The sequence below is a fragment of the Oncorhynchus masou genome, chromosome 31 (assembly GCF_036934945.1).
Source record: "Oncorhynchus masou masou isolate Uvic2021 chromosome 31, UVic_Omas_1.1, whole genome shotgun sequence".
Lineage (NCBI taxonomy): Eukaryota > Metazoa > Chordata > Actinopteri > Salmoniformes > Salmonidae > Oncorhynchus > Oncorhynchus masou.
The window spans coordinates 89,164,227-89,192,222 of NC_088242.1; the positions used below are offsets into that span (position 1 = coordinate 89,164,227).

Consider the following 27,996-nt stretch of genomic DNA (forward strand, 5'->3'; position numbering starts at 1 on the left):
ATAACAGTCTCACTCACGTCCATAACAGCCTCACTCACGTCCATAACAGCCTCACTCACGTCCATAACAGTCTCACTCACGTCCATAACAGCCTCACTCACGTCCATAACAGCCTCACTCGCGTCCATAACAGCCTCACTCACGTCCATAACAGCCTCACTCACGTCCATAACAGCCTCACTCACGTCCATAACAGCCGTCCATAACAGCCTCACTCACGTCCATAACAGTCTCACTCACGTCCATAACAGCCTCACTCACGTCCATAACAGCCTCACTCACGTCCATAACAGCCTCACTCGCGTCCATAACAGCCTCACTCACGTCCATTACAGTCTCACTCACGTCCATAACAGCCTCACTCACGTCCATAACAGTCTCACTCACGTCCATTACAGTCTCACTCACGTCCATAACAGTCTCACTCATGTCCATTACAGTCTCACTCACGTCCATAACAGCCTGTCCATAGCAGTCTCACTCGCGTCCATAGCAGTCTCACTCACGTCCATTACAGTCTCACTCACGTCCATAGCAGTCTCACTCACGTCCATTACAGTCTCACTCACGTCCATAACAGTCTGTCCATAACAGTCTCACTCACGTCCATTACAGTCTCACTCACGTCCATAACAGCCTGTCCATAACAGTCTCACTCACGTCCATTACAGTCTCACTCACGTCCATTACAGTCTCACTCACGTCCATAACAGTCTCACTCACGTCCATAACAGTCTCACTCACGTCCATAACAGCCTCACTCACGTCCATAACAGTCTCACTCACGTCCATAACAGTCTCACTCACGTCCATAACAGCCTCACTCACGTCCATAACAGCCTCACTCACGTCCATAACAGTCTCACTCACGTCCATAACAGCCTGCCCATAACAGTCTCACTCACGTCCATAACAGCCTCACTCACGTCCATAACAGCCGTCCATAACAGCCTCTCACTCCACGTCCATAACAGCCTCACTCACGTCCATAACAGCCTCACTCACGTCCATAACAGCCTCACTCACGTCCATAACAGCCTCACTCACGTCCATAACAGCCTCACTCACGTCCATAACAGCCTCACGTCCATAACAGTCCTCACTCACGTCCATAACAGTCTCACTCACGTCCATACAGCCTCACTCCGTCCATAACAGTCCTAACTCCTCACTCACGTCCATTACAGCCTCACTGTCCATAACAGCCTCACTCACGTCCATAACAGCCTCCTACGTCCATAACAGCCTCACTCACGTCCATAACAGCCTCACTCACGTCCATAACAGCCTCCACGCCCATAACAGCCTGTCCATAACAGCCTCACTCACTCCATAACAGTCCATAACAGCCTCACTCACGTCCATAACAGCCTGTCCATTACAGCCTCACTCACGTCCATAACAGTCTCACTCACGTCCATAACAGCCTCACTCACGTCCATAACAGCCTCACTCACTAACACGTCCATAACAGCCTCACTCACGTCCATAACAGCCTGTCCATAACAGTCTCACTCACGTCCATAACAGCCTCACTCACGTCCATAACAGTCTCACTCACGTCCATAACAGCCTGTCCATAACAGTCTCACTCACGTCCATAACAGTCTCACTCACGTCCATAACAGCCTGTCCATAACAGTCTCACTCACGTCCATAACAGCCTCACTCACGTCCATAACAGCCTCACTCACGTCCATAACAGTCTCACTCACGTCCATAACAGTCCATAACAGTCTCACTCACGTCCTAACACGTCCATAACAGTCTCACTCACGTCCATAACAGCCTCTCACTCACGTCCATAACAGCCTCACTCACGTCCATAACAGTCTCACTCCACGTCCATAACAGTCTCACGTCCATAACAGTCTCACTCACGTCCATAACAGCCTCACTCACGTCCATAACAGCCTCACTCACGTCACTCAAATCCATAACAGCCTGTCCATAACAGTCCTCACTCACGTCCATAACAGCCTCACTCACGTCCATAACACTCACGTCCATAACAGCCTCACTCACGTCCATAACAGCCTCACGTCCCTGTCCATAACAGTCTCACTCACGTCCATAACAGCCTCACTCCACGTCCATAACAGCCTCACTCACGTCCATAACAGCCTGTCCATAACAGTCTCACTCACGTCCATAACAGTCTCACTCACGTCCATAACAGTCTCACGTCCATAACAGCCTCACGTCCTAACAGCCGTCCATAACAGCCTCACTCACGTCCATAACAGCCTCACTCACGTCATAACAGCCTCACGTCCATAACAGCCTCACTCACGTCCATAACAGTCTCACTCACGTCCATAACAGTCTCACTCGCGTCCATAACTCACTCACGTCCATAACAGTCTCACTCACGTCCATAACAGCCTCACTCACGTCCATAACAGTCTCACTCACGTCCATAACAGCCTCACTCACGTCCATAACAGTCTCACTCACGTCCATAACAGCCTCACTCACGTCCATAACAGTCTCCTCACTCGCGTCCATAACAGTCTCACTCACGTCCATAACAGCCTCACTCACGTCCATAACAGTCTCACTCACGTCCATAACAGCCTCACTCACGCCCATAACAGTCCATAACAGTCTCACTCACGTCCATAACAGCCTGTCCATAACAGTCTCACTCACGTCCATAACAGCTCACGTCCATAACAGTCTCACTCACGTCCATTACAGTCTCACTCACGTCCATAACAGCCTCACTCCACGTCCATAACAGTCTCACTCACGTCCATAACAGCCTGTCCATAACAGCCTCACTCACGTCCATAACAGCCTCACTCACGTCCATAACAGCCTCACTCACGTCCATAACAGCCTCACTCACGCGTCCATAACAGCCTCACTCACGTCCATTACAGCCTCACTCACGCCCATAACAGCCTGTCCATAACAGTCTCACTCACGTCCATAACAGCCTCACGTCCATAACAGCCTCACTCACGTCCATAACAGCCTCACTCACGTCCATAACAGCCTCACTCACGTCCATAACAGCACGTCCTCACTCACGTCCATAACAGCCTCACTCCGTCCATAACAGCCTGTCCATAACAGTCTCACTCACGTCCATAACAGCCTCACTCACGTCCATAACAGCCTGTCCATAACAGTCTCACTCACGTCCATAACAGTCTCACTCACGTCCATAACACGTCCATAACAGCCTCACTCACGTCCATAACAGTCTCACTCACGTCCATAACAGCCTCACTCACGTCCATAACAGTCTCACTCACGTCCATAACAGCCTCACTCACGTCCATAACAGTCTCACTCACGTCCATAACAGCCTGTCCATAACAGTCTCACTCACGTCCATAACAGCCTCACTCCACGTCCATAACAGCCTCACTCAGTCCTCAGTCTCACTCACGTCCATAACAGTCTCACTCACGTCCACAGTCCATAACAGCCTCACTCGCGTCCATAACAGCCTCACTCACGTCCATAACAGCCTCACTCACGTCCATAACAGCCTCACTCACGTCCATAACAGCCTCACTCACGTCCATAACAGCCTCGTCCTCACGTCCATAACAGCTCACTCACGTCCATAACAGCCTCACTCACGTCCATAACAGTCTCACTCACGTCCATAACAGTCTCACTCACGTCCATAACACGTCCATAACATCTCACTCACGTCCATAACAGCCTCACTCACGTCCTAACAGCCTCACGTCCATAACAGTCCATAACAGCCTCACTCACGCCTGTCCATAACGTCCATAACAGTCACTCACGTCCATAACAGCCTCACTCACGTCCATAACAGCCTCACTCACGTCCATTACAGCCTCACTCCATAACAGCCTGTCCATAACAGCCTCACTCACGTCCATAACAGCCTCACTCACGTCCATAACAGCCTACTCGCGTCCATAACAGCTCACTCACGTCCATAACAGCCTCACTCACGTCCATAACAGCCTCACTCACGTCCATAACAGTCTCACTCACGTCCATAACAGCCTCACTCACGTCCATAACAGCCTCACTCACGTCCATAACAGCCTGTCACGTCCATAACAGCCTCACTCACGTCCATAACAACAGTCCATAACAGCCTCACTCACGTCCATAACAGCCTGTCCACAGCCTCACCACGTCCATAACAGTCTCACTCACGTCCATAACAGCCTCACTCCACGTCCATAACAGCTCACTCACGTCCATAACAGCCTCACTCACGTCCATAACAGTCCATAACAGTCTCACTCACGTCCATAACAGCCTCTCACGTCCATAACAGCCTCACTCACGTCCATAACAGCCTCACTCACGTCCATAACAGCCTCACTCACGTCCATACCAGCCTCACGTCCATAACAGCCTCACTCACGTCCATAACAGCCTGTCCATAACAGTCTCACGTCCATAACAGTCTCACTCACGTCCATCACTCACGTCCATAACAGCCTCACTCCATAACAGCCTCACTCACGTCCATAACAGCCTCACTCACGTCCATAACAGCCTCACTCACGTCCATAACAGCCTCCTGTCCAGTCTCACTCCATCCAACAGCCTCACTCACGTCCATAACAGTCCATAACAGCCTCACTCACCCCATAACAGCCTCACTCACGTCCATAACAGCCTCACTCACGTCCATAACAGCCTCACTCACATCCATAACAGCCTCACTCACGTCCATAACAGACTCACTCTCACTCACGTCCTCACGTCCATAACAGCCTCACTCACGTCCATAACACTCACGTCCTCACTCACGTCCATAACAGCCTCACTCACGTCCATAACAGCCTCACTCACGTCCATAACAGCCTCACTCACGTCCATAACACACGCCCATAACAGCCTCACTCACGCCCAGCCTGTTACATAACAGCCTCACTCACGCCCATAACAGCCTCACTCACGCCCATAACAGCCTCACTCATTACAGTCCATAACAGTCTCACGTCCATAACAGCCTGTCCATAACAGCCTCACACGTCCATAACAGCCTCACTCACGTCCATAACAGTCTCACTCACGTCCATAACAGCCCCACTCCGTCCATAACAGCCTGTCCATAACAGCCTCACTCACGTCCCATAACAGTCTCACTCCGTCCATAACAGCCTGTCCATAACAGTCTCACTCACGTCCATAACAACAGTCCATCAGTCTCACTCACGTCCATAACAGTCTCACTCGCGTCCATAACAGCCTCACTCACGTCCATAACATAACAGCCTCACTCACGTCCATAACAGCCTCACTCACGTCCATAACAGTCTCACTCACAGTCTCACTCACGTCCATAACAACTCACGTCCATAACACTCACGTCCATAACAGTCTCACTCACGTCCATAACAGTCTCACTCACGTCCATACAGTCTCACTCACGTCCATAACAGCCTCACTCACGTCCATAAGCCTCAGTCAGTCTCACTCACGTCCATAACAGTCTCACTCACGTCCATAACACTCACGTCCATAACATAACAGCCTCACTCACGTCCATAACAGCCTCACTCACGTCCATAACAGCCTCACTCACGTCCATAACAGCCTCACCATAACTCAGTCCATAACAGCCTCACTCACGTCCATAACAGTCTCACTTCATAACATCCATTACAGCCTCACTCACGTCCATAACAGTCTCACTCGCGTCCATAACAGTCTCACTCACGTCCATAACAGCTCTCACTCAGCGTCCATAACAGTCTCACTCACGTCCATAACATCCTCACTCACGTCCTAACAGCTCTCACTCACGTCCATAACAGCCTCACTCACGCCCATAACAGCCTGTCCATAACAGTCTCACTCACGTCCATAACAGCCTGTCCATTACAGTCTCACTCACGTCCATAACAGTCTCACTCCACGTCCATAACAGTCTCACTCACATCCATTACAGCTTCACTCACGTCCATAACAGCTTGTCCATTACAGTCTCACTCCACGTCCATAACAGCCTGTCCATAACAGCCTCACTCACGTCCATAACAGCCTCACACGTCCATAACAGTCTCACTCACGCCCATAACAGCTTCACTCCACGTCCATAACAGCCCCTCTCACAGACTCCCATCCATAACAGCCTCACTCACGTCCATAACAGCCTGTCCATAACAGTCTCACTCACGTCCATAACAGCCGTCCATAACAGCCTACTCACGTCCATAACAGCCTCACTCACGTCCATAACAGCCTCACTCACGTCCATAACAGCCTCACTCACGTCCATAACAGCCTGTCCATAACAGCCTCACAGTCCATAACAGCCTCACTCACGCCCATAACAGTCTCACTCACGTCCATAACAGCCTCACTCGCCCATTACAGACTCACTCACGTCCATAACAGCCTGTCCATAACAGCCTCACTCACGTCCATAACAGCCTCCACGTCCATAACAGTCTCACTCACGTCCATAACAGTCTCACTCACGTCCATAACAGCCTCACTCGCGTCCATAACAGCCTCAATCGCGTCCATAACAGCCTGTCCATAACAGCCTCACTCGCGTCCATAACAGTCTCACTCACGTCCATAACAGCCTCACTCACGTCCATAACAGCCTCACTCGCGTCCATAACAGTCTCACTCACGTCCATAACATCCTCACTCACGTCCATAACAGCCTCACTCACGTCCATAACAGCCTCACTCACGCCCATAACAGCCTGTCCATAACAGTCTCACTCACGTCCATAACAGCCTGTCCATTACAGTCTCACTCACGCCCATAACAGTCTCACTCACGTCCATAGTCTCACACATCCATTACAGCTTCACTCACGTCCATAACAGCTTGTCCATTACAGTCTCAAGTCCAGCCTGTCCATAACAGCCTCACTCACGTCCATAACAGCCTCACTCACGTCCACAGTCCATAACAGTAACAGCCTCACTCACTCACGTCCATAACAGCCTGTCCATAACAGTCTCTCACGTCCATAACAGTCATAACAGCCTCACTCACGTCCATAACAGCCTCACTCACGTCCATAACAGCCTCACTCACGTCCATAACAGCCTCACTCACGTCCATAACAGCCTCACTCACGTCCATAACAGCCTGTCCATAACAGTCTCTCACGTCCATAACAGCCTCCATAACAGCCTGTCCATAACAGCCTCACTCACGTCCATAACAGCCTGTCCATAACAGTCTCACTCACGTCCATAACAGCCTGTCCATAACAGTCTCACTCACTCACGTCCATAACAGTCTCACTCATAACGTCCATAACAGCCTCACTCACGTCCATAACAGTCTCACTCACGTCCATAGCAGTCTCACTCACGTCCATAACAGCAGTCTCACTCGCGTCCATAACAGTCCATAACAGCCTCACTCACGTCCATAACAGCCTCACTCACGTCCATAACAGCCTCACTCACGTCCATAGCAGTCTCACTCCGTCCATAACAGTCTCACTCAGCTCCATCCATAACAGCCTCACTCGCGTCCATAACAGTCTCACTCACGTCCATAACAGCACTCCATAACACTCACTCACGTCCATAACAGCCTCACTCACGTCCATAACAGTCTCACTCCCGTCCGTCCATCACGTCCAACAGTCACTCACGTCACAGTCTCCATAACAGCGTCCATAACAGTCTCACTCGCGTCCATAACATCTCACAGTCCATAACAGCCTCACTCACGTCCATAACAGCCTCACTCGCGTCCATAACAGCCTCACTCGCGCCATAACATAACAGCCTCACTCACGCCCATAACAGCCTTCCGCTCCTCCTCGCGTCCATTAACAGCCTCACTCGCGTCCATAACAGTCTCACTCACGTCCTAACAGCCTGTCCATAACAGCCTCTCACGTCCATAACAGCCTCACTCGCGTCCATAACAGCCTCCTCACGCGTCCATAACAGTCTCACTCACGTCCATAACAGTCTCACGTCCATAACAGCCTCACTCACGTCCATAACAGCCTCACTCACGTCCATAACAGCCTCACTCACGTCCATAACAGCCTCACTAACGTCCATTACAGCCTCACTCACGTCCATAACAGTAACAGCCTCACTCGTCCATAACAGCCTGTCCATAACAGCCTCACTCACGTCCATAACAGTCACGTCCATAACAGTCACTCACGTCCATAACAGCCTCACTCCACGTCCATTACAGCCTCCATCCATAACAGCCTCACAGTCCATAACAGCCTCACTCACGTCCATAACAGCCTGTCCATAACAGCCTCCTCAGTCACTCTCCATTACAGCGTCCATAACAGTCTCACTCACGTCCATAACAGCCTCACACGTCCATAACAGTCTCACTCACTGCCTCACTCACGTCCATAACAGCCTCACTCACGTCCATAACAGCAGCACTCACGTAACAGCCTCACTCACGCCCATAACAGCCTGTCCATAACAGCCTCTCACGTCCATAACAGCCTGTCCATAACAGTCTCACTCACGTCCATAACAGTCTCACTCACGTCCATAACAGTCTCACTCACGTCCATAACAGCCTCATCCATAACAGTCCATAACACTAACAGCCTCACTCACGTCCATAACAGCCTCACTCACGTCCATAACAGCCTCACTCACGTCCATAACAGCCTCACTCACGTCCATACAGCCTCACTCACGTCCATAACAGCCTCACTCACGTCCATAACAGCCTCACTCACGTCCATAACAGTCTCACTCACGTCCATAACAGCCTGTCCATAACAGCCTCACTCACGTCCCACTCCGTCCATAACAGCCTCACTCACGTCCAGCCTAACAGCCATAACAGCCTCACGTCCATAACAGCCTCACTCACGTCCATAACAGCCTGTCCATAACAGCCTCACTCACGTCCATAACAGCCTCACTCACGTCCATAACAGTCTCCTGTCCATAACAGCCTCACTCACGTCCATAACAGCCTGTCCATAACAGTCTCACTCACGTCCATAACAGCCTCACTCACGTCCATAACAGCCTCACTCACGTCCATAACAGTCTCACTCACGTCCATAACAGCCTCACTCACGTCCATAACATCTACACGTCCATAACAGTCTCACTCACGTCCCAGTCTCACTCACGTCCATAACAGCCTGTCCATACAGCCTCAGCCTCACTCACGTCCATAACAGCCTCACGTCCATAACAGTCTCACACGTCCATAACAGCCGTCCATAACAGTCTCACTCACGTCCCAGTCTCACTCACGTCCATAACAGCCTCACTCACGTCCATAACAGCCTCACTCGCGTCCATAACAGCCTCACTCACGTCCATAACAGCCTCACTACGTCCATAACAGCCTCACTCACGTCCATAACAGCCTCACTCACGTCCATAACAGCCTCACTCACTCATAACAGCCTCACTCACGTCCATAACAGCCTCTCCGTCCATAACAGTCTCACTCACGTCCATAACAGTCTCACTCACGTCCATAACAGCCTCACTCACGTCCATAACAGTCTCACTCTCAGCCTCACTCGCGTCCATAACAGCCTCACTCCGTCCATAACAGCCTCACTCACGTCCATAACAGTCTCACTCACGTCCATAACAGCCTCACTCACGTCCATAACAGCCTCACTCACGTCCATAACCACGTCCATAACAGCCTGTCCATAACAGTCTCACTCGCGTCCATAACAGCCCCATAACAGCCTCACTCACGTCCATAACAGCCTCACTCACGCCCATTACAGCCTCAGTCCATAACAGCCTCACTCACGTCCATAACAGCCTCACTAACGTCCATAACAGCCTCACTCACGTCCATAACAGCCTGTCCATAACAGACTCTCAGCGTCCATAACAGACTCCTGTCCATAACAGTCTCACTCACGTCCATAACAGCCTCCTCTCACGTCCATAACAGTCTCACTCACGTCCATAACAGCCTCACTCACGTCCATAACAGTCCTAACAGTCTCACTCACGTCCATAACAGTCTCACTCATAACAGCCTGTCCATAACAGCCTCACTCGCGTCCATAACAGTCTCACTCACGTCCATAACAGTCTCACTCACGTCCATAACAGTCTCCTCACGTCCATAACAGTCTCACTCACGCCCATAACAGCCTCTCACTCGCGTCCATTACAGCCTCACTCGCGTCCATAACAGCCTCCTCACGTCCATAACAGCCTCACTCACGTCCATAACAGCCTCACTCACGTCCATAACAGTCTCACTCACGTCCATAACAGCCTCACTCGCGTCCATAACAGCCTCACTCACGTCCATAACAGCCTCACTCACGTCCATAACAGCCTGTCCATAACAGTCTCACTCACGTCCATCTCACTCCACGTCCATAACAGCCTCCTCCGTCCGTCCATAACAGTCTCACTCACGTCCATAACAGCCTCTCACGTCCATAACAGCGTCCATAACAGCCTCACTCACGTCCATAACAGCCTCTCACTCCGTCCATAACAGCCCACTCCACGTCCATAACAGCCTCACACGTCCATAACAGCCTCACTCACGTCCATAACACGCCATAACAGCCTCACTCACGTCCATAACAGTCGCGTCCATTACAGCCTCACTCGCGTCCATAACACGTCCATAACAGTCTCACTCACGTCCATAACAGCCTCACTCGCGTCCATACAGTCCCATAACAGCCTCACTCACGTCCATAACAGCCTGTCCATAACAGTCTCACTCCACACGTCCATAACAGTCTCACTCACGTCCATAACAGCCTCACTCGCGTCCATTACAGTCCTCAGCCTCACGTCCATAACAGCCTCACTCACGTCCATAACAGCCTCACTCACGTCCATAACAGCCTCACTCACGTCCATAACAGCCTCACTCACGTCCATAACAGCCTCACTCACGTCCATCCATTACAGTCTCACTCCACGTCCATAACAGTCTCACTCACGTCCATAACAGTCCATAACAGCTCGTCCATAACCTCACGTCCATAACAGTCGTCCATAACAGCCTCACTCGCGTCCATAACAGCCTCACTCACGTCCATAACAGCCTCACGTCCATAACAGTCCTCACGTCCATAGCCTGTCCATAACAGTCTCACTCACGTCCTAACAGTCCACTCACGTCCATAACAGTCTCACTCACGTCCATAACAGTCTCACTCACGTCCATAACAGCCTCACTCACGTCCATAACAGTCCTCACTCACGTCCATAACAGTCTCACTCACGTCCATAACAGCCTCACTCACGTCCATAACAGTCACTCCGTCCATAACAGTCTCACTCGCCCATAACACTCCCATAACAGCCTGCCCATAACACGTCCATAACAGTCCTCACTCACGTCCATAACAGTCTCACTCGTCCATAACAGCCTCACTCACGTCCATAACAGCCTCACTCACGTCCATAACAGTCTCACTCCACGTCCATAACAGCCTCACGCGTCCATCACTCACGTCCATAACAGCCTCACTCACGTCCATTACAGCCTCACTCACGCCCATAACAGCCTGTCCATAACAGTCTCACCACGTCCATAACAGCCTCACTCACGTCCATAACAGTCTCACTCGCGTCCATAACAGTCTCACGCCCATAACAGTCTCACTCACGTCCATAACAGCCTCACTCCGTCCATAACAGTCCTCACTCACGTCCATAACAGTCCATAACAGCCTCACTCGCGTCCATAACAGTCTCACTCACGTCCATAACAGTCTCACTCACGTCCATAACAGTCTCACTCACGTCCATAACAGCCCTCAGTCTCACTCACGTCCACTCACTCACGTCCATAACAGTCCTCACTCACGTCGTCCATAACAGTCTCACTCACGTCCATAACAGTCTCACTCCGTCCATAACAGTCTCTCACATAACACGTCCATAACAGTCTCACTCACGTCCATAACAGTCTCACTCACGTCCATAACAGTCTCACTCACGTCCATAACAGTCTCACTCACGTCCATAACAGTCTCCTCACGTCCATAACAGTCTCACTCCGTCCATAACAGTCTCACTCACGTCCATTACAGTCTCACTCACGTCCATAACAGTCTCACTCAAGTCCATAACAGTCTCACTCACGTCCATAACAGTCTCACTCACGTCCATAACAGTCTCACTCGCGTCCATAACAGTCTCACTCACGTCCATAACAGTCTCACTCGCGTCCATTACAGCCTCACTCACGTCCATAACAGTCTCACTCAAGTCCATAACAGTCTCACTCACGTCCATAACAGTCTCACTCGCGTCCATAACAGTCTCACTCGCGTCCATAACAGTCTCACTCACGTCCATAACAGTCTCACTCAAGTCCATAACAGCCTCACTCACGTCCATAACAGTCTCACTCGCGTCCATAACAGTCTCACTCGCGTCCATAACAGCCTGTCCATTACAGTCTCACTCACGTCCATAACAGTCTCACTCACGTCCATAACAGCCTCACTCACGTCCATAACAGCCTGTCCATAACAGTCTCACTCACGTCCATAACAGCCTCACGTCCATTACAGCCTCACTCACGTCCATAACAGTCTCACTCACGTCCATTACAGTCTCACTCACGTCCATAACAGCCTGTCCATTACAGTCTCACTCACGTCCATTACAGTCTCACTCACGTCCATAACAGCCTGTCCATTACAGTCTCACTCACGTCCATTACAGTCTCACTCACGTCCATAACAGTCTCACTCGCGTCCATAACAGCCTGTCCATAACAGTCTCACTCACGTCCATTACAGTCTCACTCACGTCCATAACAGTCTCACTCACGTCCATAACAGCCTCACTCACGTCCATAACAGCCTGTCCATTACAGTCTCACTCACGTCCATTACAGTCTCACTCACGTCCATTACAGTCTCACTCACGTCCATAACAGCCTCACTCACGTCCATAACAGCCTGTCCATTACAGTCTCACTCACGTCCATTACAGTCTCACTCACGTCCATAACAGCCTCACTCACGTCCATAACAGCCTGTCCATTACAGTCTCACTCGCGTCCATAACAGCCTGTCCATTACAGTCTCACTCACGTCCATAACAGTCTCACTCGCGTCCATAACAGCCTCACTCACGTCCATAACAGCCTGTCCATAACAGCCTCACTCACGTCCATAACAGCCTGTCCATTACAGTCTCACTCACGTCCATTACAGTCTCACTCACGTCCATTACAGTCTCACTCACGTCCATAACAGCCTGTCCATTACAGTCTCACTCACGTCCATTACAGTCTCACTCACGTCCATAACAGCCTGTCCATTACAGTCTCACTCACGTCCATTACAGTCTCACTCGCGTCCATAACAGCCTCACTCACGTCCATAACAGCCTGTCCATTACAGTCTCACTCACGTCCATTACAGTCTCACTCACGTCCATTACAGTCTCACTCACGTCCATAACAGCCTCACTCACGTCCATAACAGCCTGTCCATTACAGTCTCACTCACGTCCATTACAGTCTCACTCACGTCCATTACAGTCTCACTCACGTCCATAACAGCCTCACTCATGTCCATAACAGCCTGTCCATTACAGTCTCACTCACGTCCATAACAGTCTCACTCACGTCCATTACAGTCTCACTCACGTCCATAACAGTCTCACTCACGTCCATAACAGTCTCACTCACGTCCATTACAGTCTCACTCACGTCCATAACAGCCTGTCCATAACAGTCTCACTCACGTCCATAACAGTCTCACTCACGTCCATAACAGCCTCACTCACGTCCATAACAGTCTCACTCACGTCCATTACAGCCTGTCCATAACAGTCTCACTCACGTCCATAACAGCCTCACTCACGTCCATTACAGCCTCACTCACGTCCATTACAGCCTGTCCATAACAGTCTCACTCACGTCCATAACAGCCTCACTCACGTCCATTACAGTCTCACTCACGTCCATAACAGCCTGTCCATAACAGTCTCACTCACGTCCATAACAGCCTCACTCACGTCCATTACAGCCTCACGTCCACTAACAGCCTGTCCATTACAGCCTGTCCATAACAGTCTCACTCACGTCCATAACAGTCTCACTCACGTCCATAACAGTCTCACTCACGTCCATAACAGTCTCACTCACGTCCATAACAGTCTCACTCACGTCCATAACAGCCTCACTCACGTCCATACAGTCTCACTCACGTCCATAACAGTCTCACTCACGTCCATAACAGTCTCACTCACGTCCATAACAGTCTCACTCACGTCCATAACAGTCTCACTCACGTCCATAACAGTCTCACTCACGTCCATAACAGTCTCACTCACGTCCATAACAGCCTGTCCATAACAGTCTCACTCACGTCCATAACAGTCTCACTCACGTCCATAACAGCCTCACTCACGTCCATAACAGTCTCACTCACGTCCATTACAGTCTCACTCACGTCCATAACAGTCTCACTCACGTCCATAACAGCCTGTCCATAACAGTCTCACTCACGTCCATAACAGTCTCACTCACGTCCATTACAGTCTCACTCACGTCCATAACAGCCTGTCCATAACAGTCTCACTCACGTCCATAACAGTCTCACTCACGTCCATAACAGCCTCACTCACGTCCATAACAGTCTCACTCACGTCCATTACAGCCTGTCCATAACAGTCTCACTCACGTCCATAACAGTCTCACTCACGTCCATAACAGCCTCACTCACGTCCATAACAGTCTCACTCACGTCCATAACAGTCTCACTCACGTCCATAACAGCCTCACTCACGTCCATAACAGCCTCACTCACGTCCATAACAGTCTCACTCACGTCCATAACAGCCTCCACAGCCTCACTCACGTCCATAAGTCTCACTCACGTCCATAACAGTCTCACTCACGTCCATAACAGCCTCACTCACGTCCATAACAGCCTCACTCACGTCCATAACAGTCTCACTCACGTCCACGTCCATAACAGCCTCTCACTCACGTCCATAACAGTCTCACTCACGTCCATAACAGTCTCACTCACGTCCATAACAGCCTCACTCACGTCCATAACAGTCTCACTCACGTCCATAACAGCCTCACTCACGTCCATAACAGTCTCACTCACGTCCATAACAGTCTCACTCACGTCCATAACAGCCTGTCCATAACAGCCTCATTCATATTTGACTACATCTCTTGTCACTTGAGATGGATACCAAATTCAATTTATCAGCTCGTCTTTCCACGTTGGAATAGGAGATCACATACTGGTTAAATCGGGATTCGTTACACTGAAATCTCTATCATTTCCCCCTTTGGCAAAGGTCTGTATTCATAGTGTCTCAGAGTAGGAGTGCTGATTTCAGGTCAGTTTTGCCTTTTTAGAGCATCATGAATAATATTACATGAACAAACAGGGAAACTGATCCTAGAACAGCACTCGTACTCTGAGATGCTTGATACATACGATCCCTGTTAAGGTATGAGGTTTATTGCAGAGTAAATTATGTAAATTGAATGGTTATACAGACCCACTAGCCGCACATATTGTAGGAGGGAACATTTCTACCTGGGGAACCTAAAGGGGTGTGTTATTTCCAGTGCTACTGTTTAAACAGTGGGAATAAGTTGCAAAAATGTCTTGCCATGTCCTATCCTCACGCGGTACATACATAATAATAATAATAATAATAATAATACAGTATCAAAACTGAACAACGTATCGTACTGCACTACCAATATCCCAACTGGTACAGTAAAGTGGTTGATTAATTTATGAATGGATAGATTGATTGATATACCTAATGGTTGATGTGTTCTCCTCTAGCTCGGTGCATTTGATTGGCACAGAGAGGAGAAAGAGGAGGAGCCAGGGAGGAGGACGACACAGGTAGGACAACAGAACTCGCTGTAGAGCCACAGGCAACACACACATTCTACATTCACCATCACCTCTGGTTGTTATTTAAAGTGTCTCATGGGGGACATACATAATTAACCAAACCCAGAATCGCTCAGGAAACACCCCTCCAAGACCGAAATGTAGTTTTTTCTAATGAGCAACAGAAAAACACATGTTCCAATCGATGTGTTCAGTCACTCTTCAACCTTTCGTATTTGGGAAAAGACCCTTGGGGTCAGAAAACTCTCTTGCAAGGGGGAGCTGGCAAGAGGTCAGTAGGAAGCAGTCAGCGTGTAGATACAGAACAGGTGAACGTACAGGGACAATACATTAAAATCAATTAGTGGTTAACAACATCTTGGCGTATGCTCTCAGTGATCTACCTGAGAGGGAGGAAGGAGAGGGAGAGGAGACCCCTGCCTTCAGTCACTGGGGACCCCCACGCAGGTAAGGGCTGTGTCCATGTGTGTCCATTTGTCTGTCTGGATGTGTCCAAGTGGATACTGACAAAGTATCTTTTTTTGATGAAACATTTAACAGATTCACTAAATTCACCTTGTTTTTTGGGTCATGGTTTGTTTTTAGTTTATCGGGTACAGAAGGACTGGGGAAATAATCATTATTAAACGTGTAGTTTGGAACCTGGACGATAATTTCTCACAGTTAAAAGAAATGTCAAACTCCAGACCCACCTAATAGAGAGCAATGTGATCATAACTGCAGGGTTTGTGTGTGTACCTGGACCTGCGTGAGTGTGTGTGGGGTAGTGTGCAGGGCCATAACCAGGGTTTGTGTGTGTACCTGGACCTGCGTGAGTGTGTGTGGGGTAGTGTGCAGGGCCATAACTGCAGTGTTTGTGTGTGTACCTGGACCTGCGTGAGTGTGTGTGTGTGGGGTAGTGTACAGGGCCATAACCAGGGTTTGTGTGTGTACCTGGACCTGCGTGAGTGTGTGTGGGGTAGTGTGCAGGGCCATAACCAGGGTTTGTGTTTTAGTGTTATTAGATGGACTGAGGTGAATGAACCTACAGCAGCCAAGGTCATAATGGCTGGTGTTTTTGCTCGTTTTTGCTGTTCTCCAAATAGAATTTGGATGTTTTTTTATTAAATAGAAATGCAGTAAATGAGCTTCAACTTTCCAAAAAGGTGGTGGGGGAAGGGTCCCCCCCAGCATTGTTTTCTATACAATAAAAAAAAATGTTCAAATTCTATTTGGAGAACAGCAAAAACAAGCATTTAACACCAGCCATTATATGACCTTGGCTGCTGTAGGTTCATTCACCGCAGTCCATCTATAAAAACACAGCCTATTAGCTATACAGTTGTAATGTTATACCCCTGAAAGGATGGAAATATGACAAATGATTCACACTGACACACAGTAACAGCGACAAAATGAAAACGTAGGACATTTTTTGGAACTATTTTTTGCGTGTTTATTGCATTTTAAAGTATGGCCTATAAGGAAGATGGGTCAATGGGAGATGTTCATATATGAAACATATCTTATGTGTTTATGTTCCTAACTTGTTTTGATAAGATTAGTACAGATTTTCTCAGGGGTCCCCACATGGGGCCACGACCTCCAGTTTGGGAACCACGGTACAGACTTTTCCCTCTGCTCCCTCCCTCGTGCGTGCGTCCCGCCTCAGCCTCACCACTGAGCGCCACATCATCACTGTCTTCCTCAGTAGCCTACTCTCTGTAAAGCAAAGTTAATGTGTGAATTTAGTAGCGTATTTTTTGCTCCTGCTGAGGTAGGCTCCGTTTAACGTTACCTTTTGCTTCTTGCGTCATCTTTCTAGCTGGCTAAGTAATATAGCCAGAGCCCTGCCGACAGACCCACCTGACTGACTGACATGTCTATAAGCTTGTGCACTCATTCTACGAGTGTCGTTTTATGTTTGTGTGGGGGTTGTCCGTTAGACACGGCAGGAGTCGCTGGATCGTTTTAAAATTGCCTTTTGTCCGGCATTTCGCAAACACAGCAGCATCTCTATTGCCTCCTTGAGCCGACTGCGAGCTGGTTTAGTTTGTTCCTGGTCGGCCCTCGGCCTGTGCCACGAGAGGGCAGAGTTAGCCGTTTGAGAGTGTGGTGAATGTGCTTTTAAAAAGGCATATCCTGGGGACACACGCAAACATAATGAACAAACCACTGTTCATGATTCCACTGGTACACATAGAGGCAGGCGAACATAATGAACAAACCACTGTTCATGATTCCACTGGTACACATAGAGGCAGGCAAACATAATGAACAAACCATGATTCCACTGGTACACATAGAGGAAGGCAAACATAATGAACAAACCATGATTCCACTGGTTTTTGAAAGAAAAGCACATTTTTTGTTCACTAAAATAGCATCATATTGATCATAAATACAGTGTAGACATTGTTAATGTTGTAAATGACTATTGTAGCTGGAATATGGAATATCTACAGAGGCCCATTATCAGCAACCATCACTCTTGTGATCCAATGGCACATTGTGTTAGCTCATCCAAGTTTATCATTTTAAAAGCTAATTGATCATTAGAAAACCCTTTTGTAATTATGTTAGCAAAGCTGAAAACTGTTATTCTGATGAAAGAAGCAATACAACTGGCCTTCTTTAGACTAGTTGAGAATCTGTAGCATCAGCATTTGTGGGTTTCGATTACAGGCTCAAAATGGCCAGAAACAAATGACTTTCTTCTGAAACTCGTCAGTCTATTCTTGTTCTGAGAAATTAAGGCTATTCCATGTGATAAATTGCCAAGAAACTGAAGATCTCGTACAATGCTGTGTACTACTCTCTTCACAGAAGCTGAGTTTATATACATACAGTAAAAGTCAAAAGTTTGAACACACCTACTCATTCCAGGGTTTTTCTTTATTTTTACTATTTTCTAGATTGCAGAATAATAGTGAAGACATCAACACTATGAAATAACACATATGGAATCATGGAGTAACCAAAAAAGTGTTAAACAAGTAAAAATATATTTTATATTTGAGATTCTTCAAAGTAGCCACCCTTTGCCTTGATGACAGCTTTGCACACTCTTGGCATTCTTTCAACCAGCTTCGTGAGGAAGTCACCTGGAATGCATTTCAATTAACACGTATGCCTTGTTAAAAGTTAATTTGTGGAATTTCTTTCCTTCTTAATGTGTTTGAGCCAATCAGCTGTGTTGTGACAAGGTAGGTGTGGTATATAGAAGATAGCCCTATTTGGTAAAAGACAGAGTCCATATTATGGCAAGAACAGCTCCAATAAGCAACGGGAAATGACAGCCCTTCATTACTTTAAGACATGAAGGTCAGTAAAACTTTTAAAGGTTCTTCAAATGCAGTCAGAAAAACCATCAAGCGCTATGATGAAACAGGCTCTCATGAGGACCGCCACAGGAAAGGAAGACCCTGAGTTACCTCTGCTACAGAGGATAAGTTCATTCGAACTTACATGATTCCATATGTGTTATTTAATAGTTATTTAATATTAAATAACTTAATTAGTATTTGGTAGCATTGCCTTTAAATTGTTTAACTTGGGTCAAATGTTTCCGGTAGCCTTCCACAAGCTTCCCACAATAAGTTGGCTGAATTCTGGCCCATTCCTCCTGACAGAGTCAGGTTTGTCGGCCTCCTTGCTCGCACACACTTTTTCGGTTCTGCCCACAAATGTTCTATAGGATTGACTTCAGGGCTTTGTGATGGCCACTCCAGTACCTTGACTTTGCTGTCCTTAAGCCATTTTTCCACAACTTTGTAAGTATGCTTGGGGTCATTGTCCATTTGGAAGACCCATTTGCGAGCAAGCTTTAACTTACTGACTGATGTCTTGAGACGTTGCTTCAATATGTCCACGTAATTGTCCTCCCATTTTGTTAAGTTCACCAGTCCCTCCTGCAGCAAAGCACCCCCACAACATGATGCTGCCACCCCCGTGCTTCACGGTTGGGATGATGTTCTTTGGCTTGCAAGCCTCCCCCTTTTTGCTCCAAACATAACAATGGTCATTATGGCCAAACAGTTCAATTTTCATCAGACCAGATTTCTCCAAAAAGTGTGATCTTTGTCCCCATGTGCAGTTGGAAACCGTAGTCTAGCTTTTATTATGGTGGTTTTGGAGTAGTGGCTCCTTCCTTGCTGACCTGCCTTTCAGGTTATGTCGATATAGGACTCGTTTTTACTGTGGATATAAACACTTTTGTACCTGTTTCCTCCAGCATCTTCACAAGGTCCTCTGCTGTTGTTCTGGGATTGATTTGCACTTTTCGCATCAAAGTACGTTCATCTCTAGGAGACAGAATGCATCTCCTTCCTCAGCGGTATGACGGCTGTGTGGTCCAATGGTGTTTATACTTGCGTACTATTGTTTGTTCAGATGAACGTGGTACCTTCTGGTGTTTGGAAATTGCTCTCAAGGATGAACCAGACTTGTGGAGGTCTACAAATATTGTTTTGAGGTCTTGGCTGATTTCATTTGACTTTCCCATGATATCAGAACCTTCTAAATCCATGACATAATTTTCAGGAATTTTCCAAGCTGTTAAAAGGCACAGTCAACTTAGTGTATGTAAACTTCTGACCCACTGGAATTGTGATACAGTGAATTATAAGTGAAGTAATCTGTCTTTAAACAATTGTTGGAAAACTGATTTGTGTCATGCAAAAAGTAGATCTAACCGATTTGCCAAAACTATAGTTCGTTAACAAGAAATTTGTGGAGGGGTTGAAAATGAGTTTTAATGACTCCAGCCTAAGTGTATGTAAACTTCCGACTTCAACTGTATATACATGGTCATTTTTTCTAATTATACATTTTTCTGAGGTCCGAGACTCGTCCTCTTAATAGTTGGTGCCATGGTTGTGTGTGTGCCTGTCTCATCCCGAGAGCAGTCATGACTCATGAACACTTTAATGAGCTGTTCTGCTACATAATAGATGTAGGCGAGATGCCTGAGTAATGGAGATCACAGGATTTGTGTGTGTGTGTACTTGTGTACGTGTGTCTGTCTGTGTATGTGTACGTGCATCTGTCTCTTTCCCTCTGTGTGTGTGTGTGTGTGTGTGTGTGTGTGTGTGTGTGTGTGTGTGTGTGTGTGTGTGTGTGTGTGTGTGTGCATTTTCACTCGTCTGTGTGTGAACTTACCCTGGCATGTGCCCACGTGCTTCCAGAGTGGAGGTGTGGCAGGAGGATTGTGAGTCTCTTGGCATCAGCATCGTGGGCGGGCACAGCGTCATCAAGAGACTGAAGAATGGAGAGGAACTCAAGGGCATCTTTATCAAACAGGTGACGCCATGCTGACATTCTCCTTCCCTCGACTTTGTAGCTTAAAGCTTCAGTCAGGGACTTGTGAAGCCTTATACCAAAACAAGTGGTATCGTATCCTGTTTAGATCTTGTTTAAATCCCATAATGTAGCTTTACATCTTTATATTGATTCAGAAATGTATCAAAACTTGTATCTTTTTATTTCATTAATGAATTGAATTAATGAAATCAATTACAGGTACTGCTTGAGAGCCCAGCGGGACGCACTCGCTCCCTCAAGACTGGAGACAAGATAGTGCAGGTGAGGAGGAGATAATGCTAGCACAATGCTATAGCATTGACACAGCATTGATACAGGACTGATAATTCAACACTGTAGCAACGCTAGAGGAACGCTACTTACAACACTATGTCTATGCTACAGAAACGCGAACCGCAAATTCCAGACAGGTTGGTGACCTCTGTTGTATCCTCTCCCCCCTCTCTCTTTATCCCTCCTTTCGCTCTCTCTCCTCTCTCTCTTTCTGGTGTCTCTCTTTTGACCCCCTTTCTCACTCTTTCCTCTTTCCATCTCTATCCCCTTCCTCACCACTCAATCTCATGCCATCCCTTTTTCTTTCTGTATGTTCTTTCCTGTCTCCTATCTCTTCCTCCTCTCTCCTCTCTCCTCTCTCTCTCTTCCTCCTCTCCTATCTCTTCCTCCTCTCCTCTCTCTCTCTTCCTCCTCTCTCTCTTTCTCCTCTCCTCTCTTTCTCCTCTCCTCTCTCTCTCTTCCTTCTCTCTCTTTCTCTTCTCCTCTCTCTTCCTCCTCTCCTATCTCTTCCTCCTCTCCTCTCTCCTCTCTCTCTCTTTCTCCTCTCCTCTCTCTTCCTCCTCTCCTCTCTCTTCCTCCTCTCTCTCTCTTCCCCCTCTCCTCTCTCTCTCTTCCCCCTCTCCTCTCTCTCTTCCCCCTCTCCTCTCTCCTCTCTCTCTTCCTCCTCTCCTATCTCCTCTCTCTCTCTTTCTCCTCTCCTCTCTCTTCCTCCTCTCTCCTCTCTCTTCCTCTCCACTCTCTTCCCCCTCTCCTCTCTTCCTCCTCTCCTCTCTCCTCTCTTTCTCCTCTCCTCTCTTTCTCCTCTCTCTCTCTCCTATCTCTCTCTTTCTCCTGTCCTCTCTTCCTCCTCTCTCCTCTCTCTCTCTTCCTCCTCTCCTATCTCCTCTCTCTCTTTCTCCTCTCCTCTCTCTTTCTCCTCTCCTCTCTCTTCCTCCTCTTTCTCTCTTCCCCCTTTCCTCTCTCTCTTCCCCCTCTCCTCTCTCTCTTCCTCTTCTCCTATCTCCTCTCTCTCTCTCTTTCTCCTCTCCTCTCTCTCTTTCTCCTCTCCTCTCTCTTCCTCCTCTCTCTCTCTCTTCCTCTTCTCCTCTCCTCCCTCTCTCTCTCTCTCTTCCCCTCTCCTCTCTTTCTCTTCCCCTCCTCTCTCTCTCTCCTCTCTCTCTCTTCCTCTCTCTTCTCCTCTCCTCTCTCTCTTCCCCCTCTCCTATCTCTCTCTCTCTCTTTCTCCTCTCTCTCTCTCTCTCCTCTCTCTCTCTCCTCTCTCTTCTCCTCTCTCTCTCTTTCTCCTCTCCTTTCTCTCTTCCTCCCTCTCCTCCTCTCTTTCTCCTCTCCTCTCTTCTCTCCTCTCCTCTCTCCTCTCTCTCTTCCTTCTCTCTCCTCCTCTCTCTTTCTCCTCTCCTCTCTCTCTTCCTCCTCTCCTCTCTCCTCTCTCTCTCTTTCTCCTCTCCCCTCTCTATTCCTCCTCTCCTCTCTTTCTCCTCTCCTCTCTCTCTTTCTCCTCCTCCTCTCTCTCTCTCTCCTCCTCTTTCTCTCTCTTCCCCCTCTCCTCTCTCTCTTCCCCCTCTCCTCTCTCTCTTCCTCCTCTCTCTCTTCTTCCTCTCCTCTCTCCTCTCTCTCTTTTCCCCTCCTCTCTCTGTCTTTCTCCTCTCCTCTCTTTCTCCTCTCCTCTCTCCTCTCTCTCTCTTTCTCCTCTCCTCTCTCTCTTCCTCCTCTCTGTCTTCCTCCTCTCTCCTCTCTCACTCTTTCTCCTCTCCTCTCTCTGTCTTTCTCCTCTCCTCTCTCTCTTCCTCCTCTCCTCTCTCTTCCTCCTCTCCTCTCTCTCTTCCTCCTCTCCTCTCTCTTCCTCCTCTCCTCTCTCTCTCTTTCTCCTCTCCTCTCTCTCTTCCTCCTGTCTCTCTTCCTCCTCTCCTCTCTCCTCTCTCTCTCTTTCTCCTCTCCTCTCTCTCTTCCTCCTCTCTCTCTTTCTCCTCTCCTCTCTCTCTTTCCCCTCTCTCTCTCTTTCTCCTCTCTCTCTCCTCTCTCTCTTTCTCCTCTCCTCTCTCTCCCTCCTCTCCTCTCTCCTCTCTCTCTTCCTCCTCTCCTCTCTCGCATCTCTCTCTTCCTCCTCTCTCTCTTTCTCCTCTCCTCTCTCTCTCTTTCTCTCTCCTCTCTCTTTCTCCTCTCCTCTCTCTCTTCCTCCTCTCCTCTCTCTTCCCCCTCTCCTCTCTTCCTCGTCTCCTCTCTCTCTTCTTCCTCTCCTCTCTCCTCTCTCTCTTTTCCCCTCTCTCTCTGTTTTCTCCTCTCCTCTCTTCTCTCCTCTTCTCCTCTCTCTCTCTTTCTCCTCTCCTCTCTCTCTTCCTCCTCTCCTCTCCCTCTTCCTCCTCTCTCTCCTCCTCTCCTCTCTCTTTCTCCTCTCCTCTCTCTCTCTTTCTCCTCTCCTCTCTCTCTCTTTCTCCTCTCCTCTCTCTCTCTCTCCTCTCCTCTCTCTCTTCCTCCTCTCTCTCATCCTCCTCTCTCTCTCTTCCTCCTCTCTCTCTCTCTCTTCCCCCTCTCCTCTCTTTCTGTGTGCGTGTGTGTATGTGTGTGTGTGTGTGTGTGTGTGTCAGGTATCAGGTGTGGACCTCCAGAATGCCAGTCATGAGGAGGCAGTCCAGGTCATCAAGACAGCTCCCAGTCCTTGGTCTTCATCGTCTCAGAGCCTCTCTGCCACGCTCTCTCTTAAACCTACTCCCTTTCTCACACAAATCTCAACTTTCTCCTCAACCTGTACTTCTATTTTTATATCCCTAGATGCTCCTCTTGGGGGATAGGCAGTTTATTCTTCCTCGTCTCCTCTTCAGTGATACAGTGTTTCATGAATGTGTATCACTGTTGTAGTTTGTGGTGCCCCCTCTTTGCCTTAGAGAATTGGTTGTGTTTGCTCTGCGGCTTCTCTTCTAGGTTAGGATTTCTTGTATTTGTTGTTATTTCAGCTGGTGCTTGGTGCATGAATGGAGTTTGACGTTCTTCACATGTCTATGTGTCTGTCCGTCCTATGTGTCCCCCTTTGTCTGTGTATGTCTGTCTTTGTGCTTGTCTGTCCTCCTCTGTCTCGTGTTTGTCTGTGTGTGTCTGTCTTTGTCTTGTCTGTCCTGTATCTGTGTGCACGCGTTTGTCTGTCTGTTCTATCTTTGTGCTTGTCTTCCTCCTCTGTCTCCCTCTTCTTCCTCTCCTCTCTTTCTGTGTGCGTGTGTGTATGTGTGTGTGTGTGTGTGTGTGTGTCAGGTATCAGGTGTGGACCTCCAGAATGCCAGTCATGAGGAGGCAGTCCAGGTCATCAAGACAGCTCCCAGTCCTGTGGTCTTCATCGTTCAGAGCCTCTCTGCCACGCCAAGGGTAAACATACAACCCCACACACACAGCACAAATCATGACCCAACAAAATGTACTTCTATTTTTATATCCCTTAGATGCTCAAGCGTTTTCTTGGGGGATAGGCAGTTTATTGGCGGGCGTCTCTTCAGTGATACAGTGTTTCATGAATGTGTATCACTGTTGTAGTTTGTGGTGCCCCCTCTTTGCCTTAGAGAATTGGTTGTGTTTGCTCTGCGGCTTCTCTTCTAGGTTAGGATTTCTTGTAGTTGTTGTTATTTCAGCTGGTGCTTGGTGCATGAATGGAGTTTGACGTTCTTCACATGTCTATGTGTCTGTCCGTGTATGTGTGCACGCGTTTGTCTGTGTATGTCTGTCTTTGTGCTTGTCTGTCCGTGTATGTGTGCGCGTGTTTGTCTGTGTGTGTCTGTCTTTGTGCTTGTCTGTCCGTGTATATGTGTGCACGCGTTTGTCTGTGTGTGTCTATCTTTGTGCTTGTCTGTCCGTGTATGTGTGTGCGCGTTTGTCTGTGTGTCTGTCTTTGTGCTTGTCTGTCCGTGTATGTGTGGGTGTGCTTGTCTGTCTGTGAGCTTGTCTGTCTGTGTGCTTGTGTGTCTGTCTGTCTGTCTGTCTGTCTGCATGTCTTTCTCTTTCCAGCCTGTCTCACTAACGGCGCCCAGTTACAGAAAGCACAAGGCAAAGAGCAGAGTCATGCCGGTAAGCAGCCACCACACTTTCTGAGAGCATTTGATGGTGGTGAAAATGTCACAGGCTTGGTTATAACTTTTAAAATATGTTTATTAGGACTGACTCCAATTATTCGTCTGGTCGATTGTTTGGTCGATCGGCAGTTGGTCGACCAAGATTTCTTTGGTCGAGCTTTAGCTGTTTGTGTGTGTGTGTATGTATATATGTATGTATATGTATGTATATGTATGTACCTCTTTGGTGCACAAGACACCTGTCTGAGTGGACTGATCCATTGTGGAGGCCTTTGGGATGGCACAGTCCTTGTCTTGTGCTACTGAAATTGTATATGGTTATATTACATAAGAACAATGAGTCAACACTAATACAAATACTATTATTTAATAACAAATGTGCTTTCTCCCACTTTGGATAGCGGTCGCTGTCCGCGGTTCAGAAACACATCAGTGCTCTGTTGAATTGGAGCCTTTTCCTAGACCATGTTGCAATGAGCATAATAGCAAAGTTAACCAGCATATTGGTGTTAAGAAAAACAATGCAGTTGAGGCAGCAGCAGAATGAGGAGATGAGAAAACAACCCCAACTTAATTAGGTCAATAGCCTAACTGTTAAATGTGCCTGGCTTTATAAATCATCAATATACTGTATCGACAGAAATGAGACTGATCCTGCTTCTGTTGCCTGTTTGAGTGTTTAACGGCCTGCTGACTCCGTGAGCACCAAACTTCACACAACTACAAAATAATTTGACAAATGTGTCTGTTTTTAATCTTTGCTTTGCTGTAATAAAGGCTTTACTCTTCTTTTTGTTAGAACAGACTTTTCCAAATGGTCGGAAAAATACTATTTATAATAAGAATAATAACGCTCCTTTTTCTTGATCTCCTTCTTATTGTTATTATGATCATCATTATAATAATAAGTAATGTCAGTATCATTAGTGGGGTTAGTATAGCAGCCTTGTATAACCACCATTGATCTAAGAGCCAAAGAGCCCATCCTGTTTAGTCTTAATACCATCTTATTGTTATTATTACTATTATTATTATGATCATCATTATAATAATAAGTAATGTCATTATCATTAGTAGGGTTAGTGTAGCAGCCTTGTATAACCACCACAGCAGCTGTAGGCCTAAGAGGCCATCCTGTTTAGTCTTAATACCGTATCTTACTGAGGCCTATATTTCAAAACTTACATAGGCTACTATATCAATCAATCATTCATTTGTTCATGTCATCACACAGCATACGAGCCTTTCATGATTTGAAATGCAATCAAGCATTTCGTTTTAAAATACAATAAAGCAAGCCATGAATAATTAGCTTAAATAATAAATAAACCGCCCCATTTCAGAAATTGCATTCACTAATGAATGCGACTGTTTTTAGTCTTTGCTGTAATAAATGCTTAACAAAGAAAACATTACAACAGACTCTCTGGCACACTTATAATTTATTGAGTGTTTACATTGTTCCAAACGCTCAGGGAAATGATATTGTATTCTATACAGCAGCTGTTTGGCAGAGACATAATATACACACAGCGCTTGCTCCTCACCTTCTTTTTCTTGATCTCCAGAATTTTCCACAACTAGTCAAATTTATTCCATGCATCCAACTTCCCCTTTACCTCCTGAGCCACCAGTAAACATTCCCCGGTTCAACTTTGTCACCTCTTCTGCATCCATTTTTCTGTCACATGTATTACGGTGTTCAGAGTTTGTTATAACTGTCGTGACTTTCATTAATCTGATGACTGTTATTTATCTAATCCACTAACTATGTTTAATTGTTATCTAATTTAAAGTAAGCATGTAACAATTAACTCATTAGGATTTGGGGCACCACGAGCGCGGTGGTTTAAAGAGATTTGATCTCCCGAATTAAACTCTAAAGGTCTTTACCCTTTATCACATCCATAAAATAGTCAACGTATTAATCATAACCTCGTATCATATCATCATTCTGAACAGTCGTAGCTTCCTGCATCTGCAAAAAAAACAACCTTACTTATGATTGGGGCGGCAGAGTAGCCTAGTGGTTGGAGCGTTGGACAAGTAACCGGAGAGTTGCAAGTTCAAACCCCCGAGCTGACAAGGAAAAGGGAACAGGCAGTTAACCCACTGTTCCTACGCCGTCATTGAAAATAAGAATTTGTTCTTAACTGACTTGCCTAGTTAAATAAAGGTAAAATAAAACTTCAGTACTACACAAGTTGGTTTAATTATTTATTTACTAGCTAACTAAATGATAACACAGAGTAAACATACACACTTAATACATTAGAAACAGGCCTTTAGCAGACTGACACAATAGAAACTACTCTCACAGTAATCATGTACTTTGCACACAGAACGCCGCCCGTTTGGACTATGATTGTATTTACAGTGGGGCAAAAAAGTATTTAGTCAGCCACCAATTGTGCAAGTTCTCCCACTTAAAAAAATGAGAGGCCTGTAATTTTCATCATAGGTACACTTCAACTATGACAGACAAAATGAAGAAAAAAAATCCAGAAAATCACATTGTAGGATTTTTAATGAATTTATTTGCAAATTATGGTGGAAAATAAGTATTC

The 27,996-nt window shown here is 47.2% G+C and overlaps 1 protein-coding gene across 1 annotated transcript in view; it reads left to right on the top strand.

Annotated features, from left to right (window-relative positions):
• LOC135525045 (inaD-like protein) overlaps positions 1-27,996 on the top strand; it is a 135,187-nt gene that overhangs the window by 86,220 nt on the left and 20,971 nt on the right. The window contains exons 19-25 of the mRNA XM_064952811.1: positions 15,732-15,794; positions 16,182-16,253; positions 20,972-21,086; positions 21,306-21,368; positions 23,963-24,036; positions 24,329-24,731; positions 25,365-25,424. Of these exons, the coding sequence (XP_064808883.1) occupies positions 15,732-15,794; positions 16,182-16,253; positions 20,972-21,086; positions 21,306-21,368; positions 23,963-24,036; positions 24,329-24,731; positions 25,365-25,424 (850 nt within the window). The remainder of the gene's footprint in view (positions 1-15,731; positions 15,795-16,181; positions 16,254-20,971; positions 21,087-21,305; positions 21,369-23,962; positions 24,037-24,328; positions 24,732-25,364; positions 25,425-27,996) is intronic.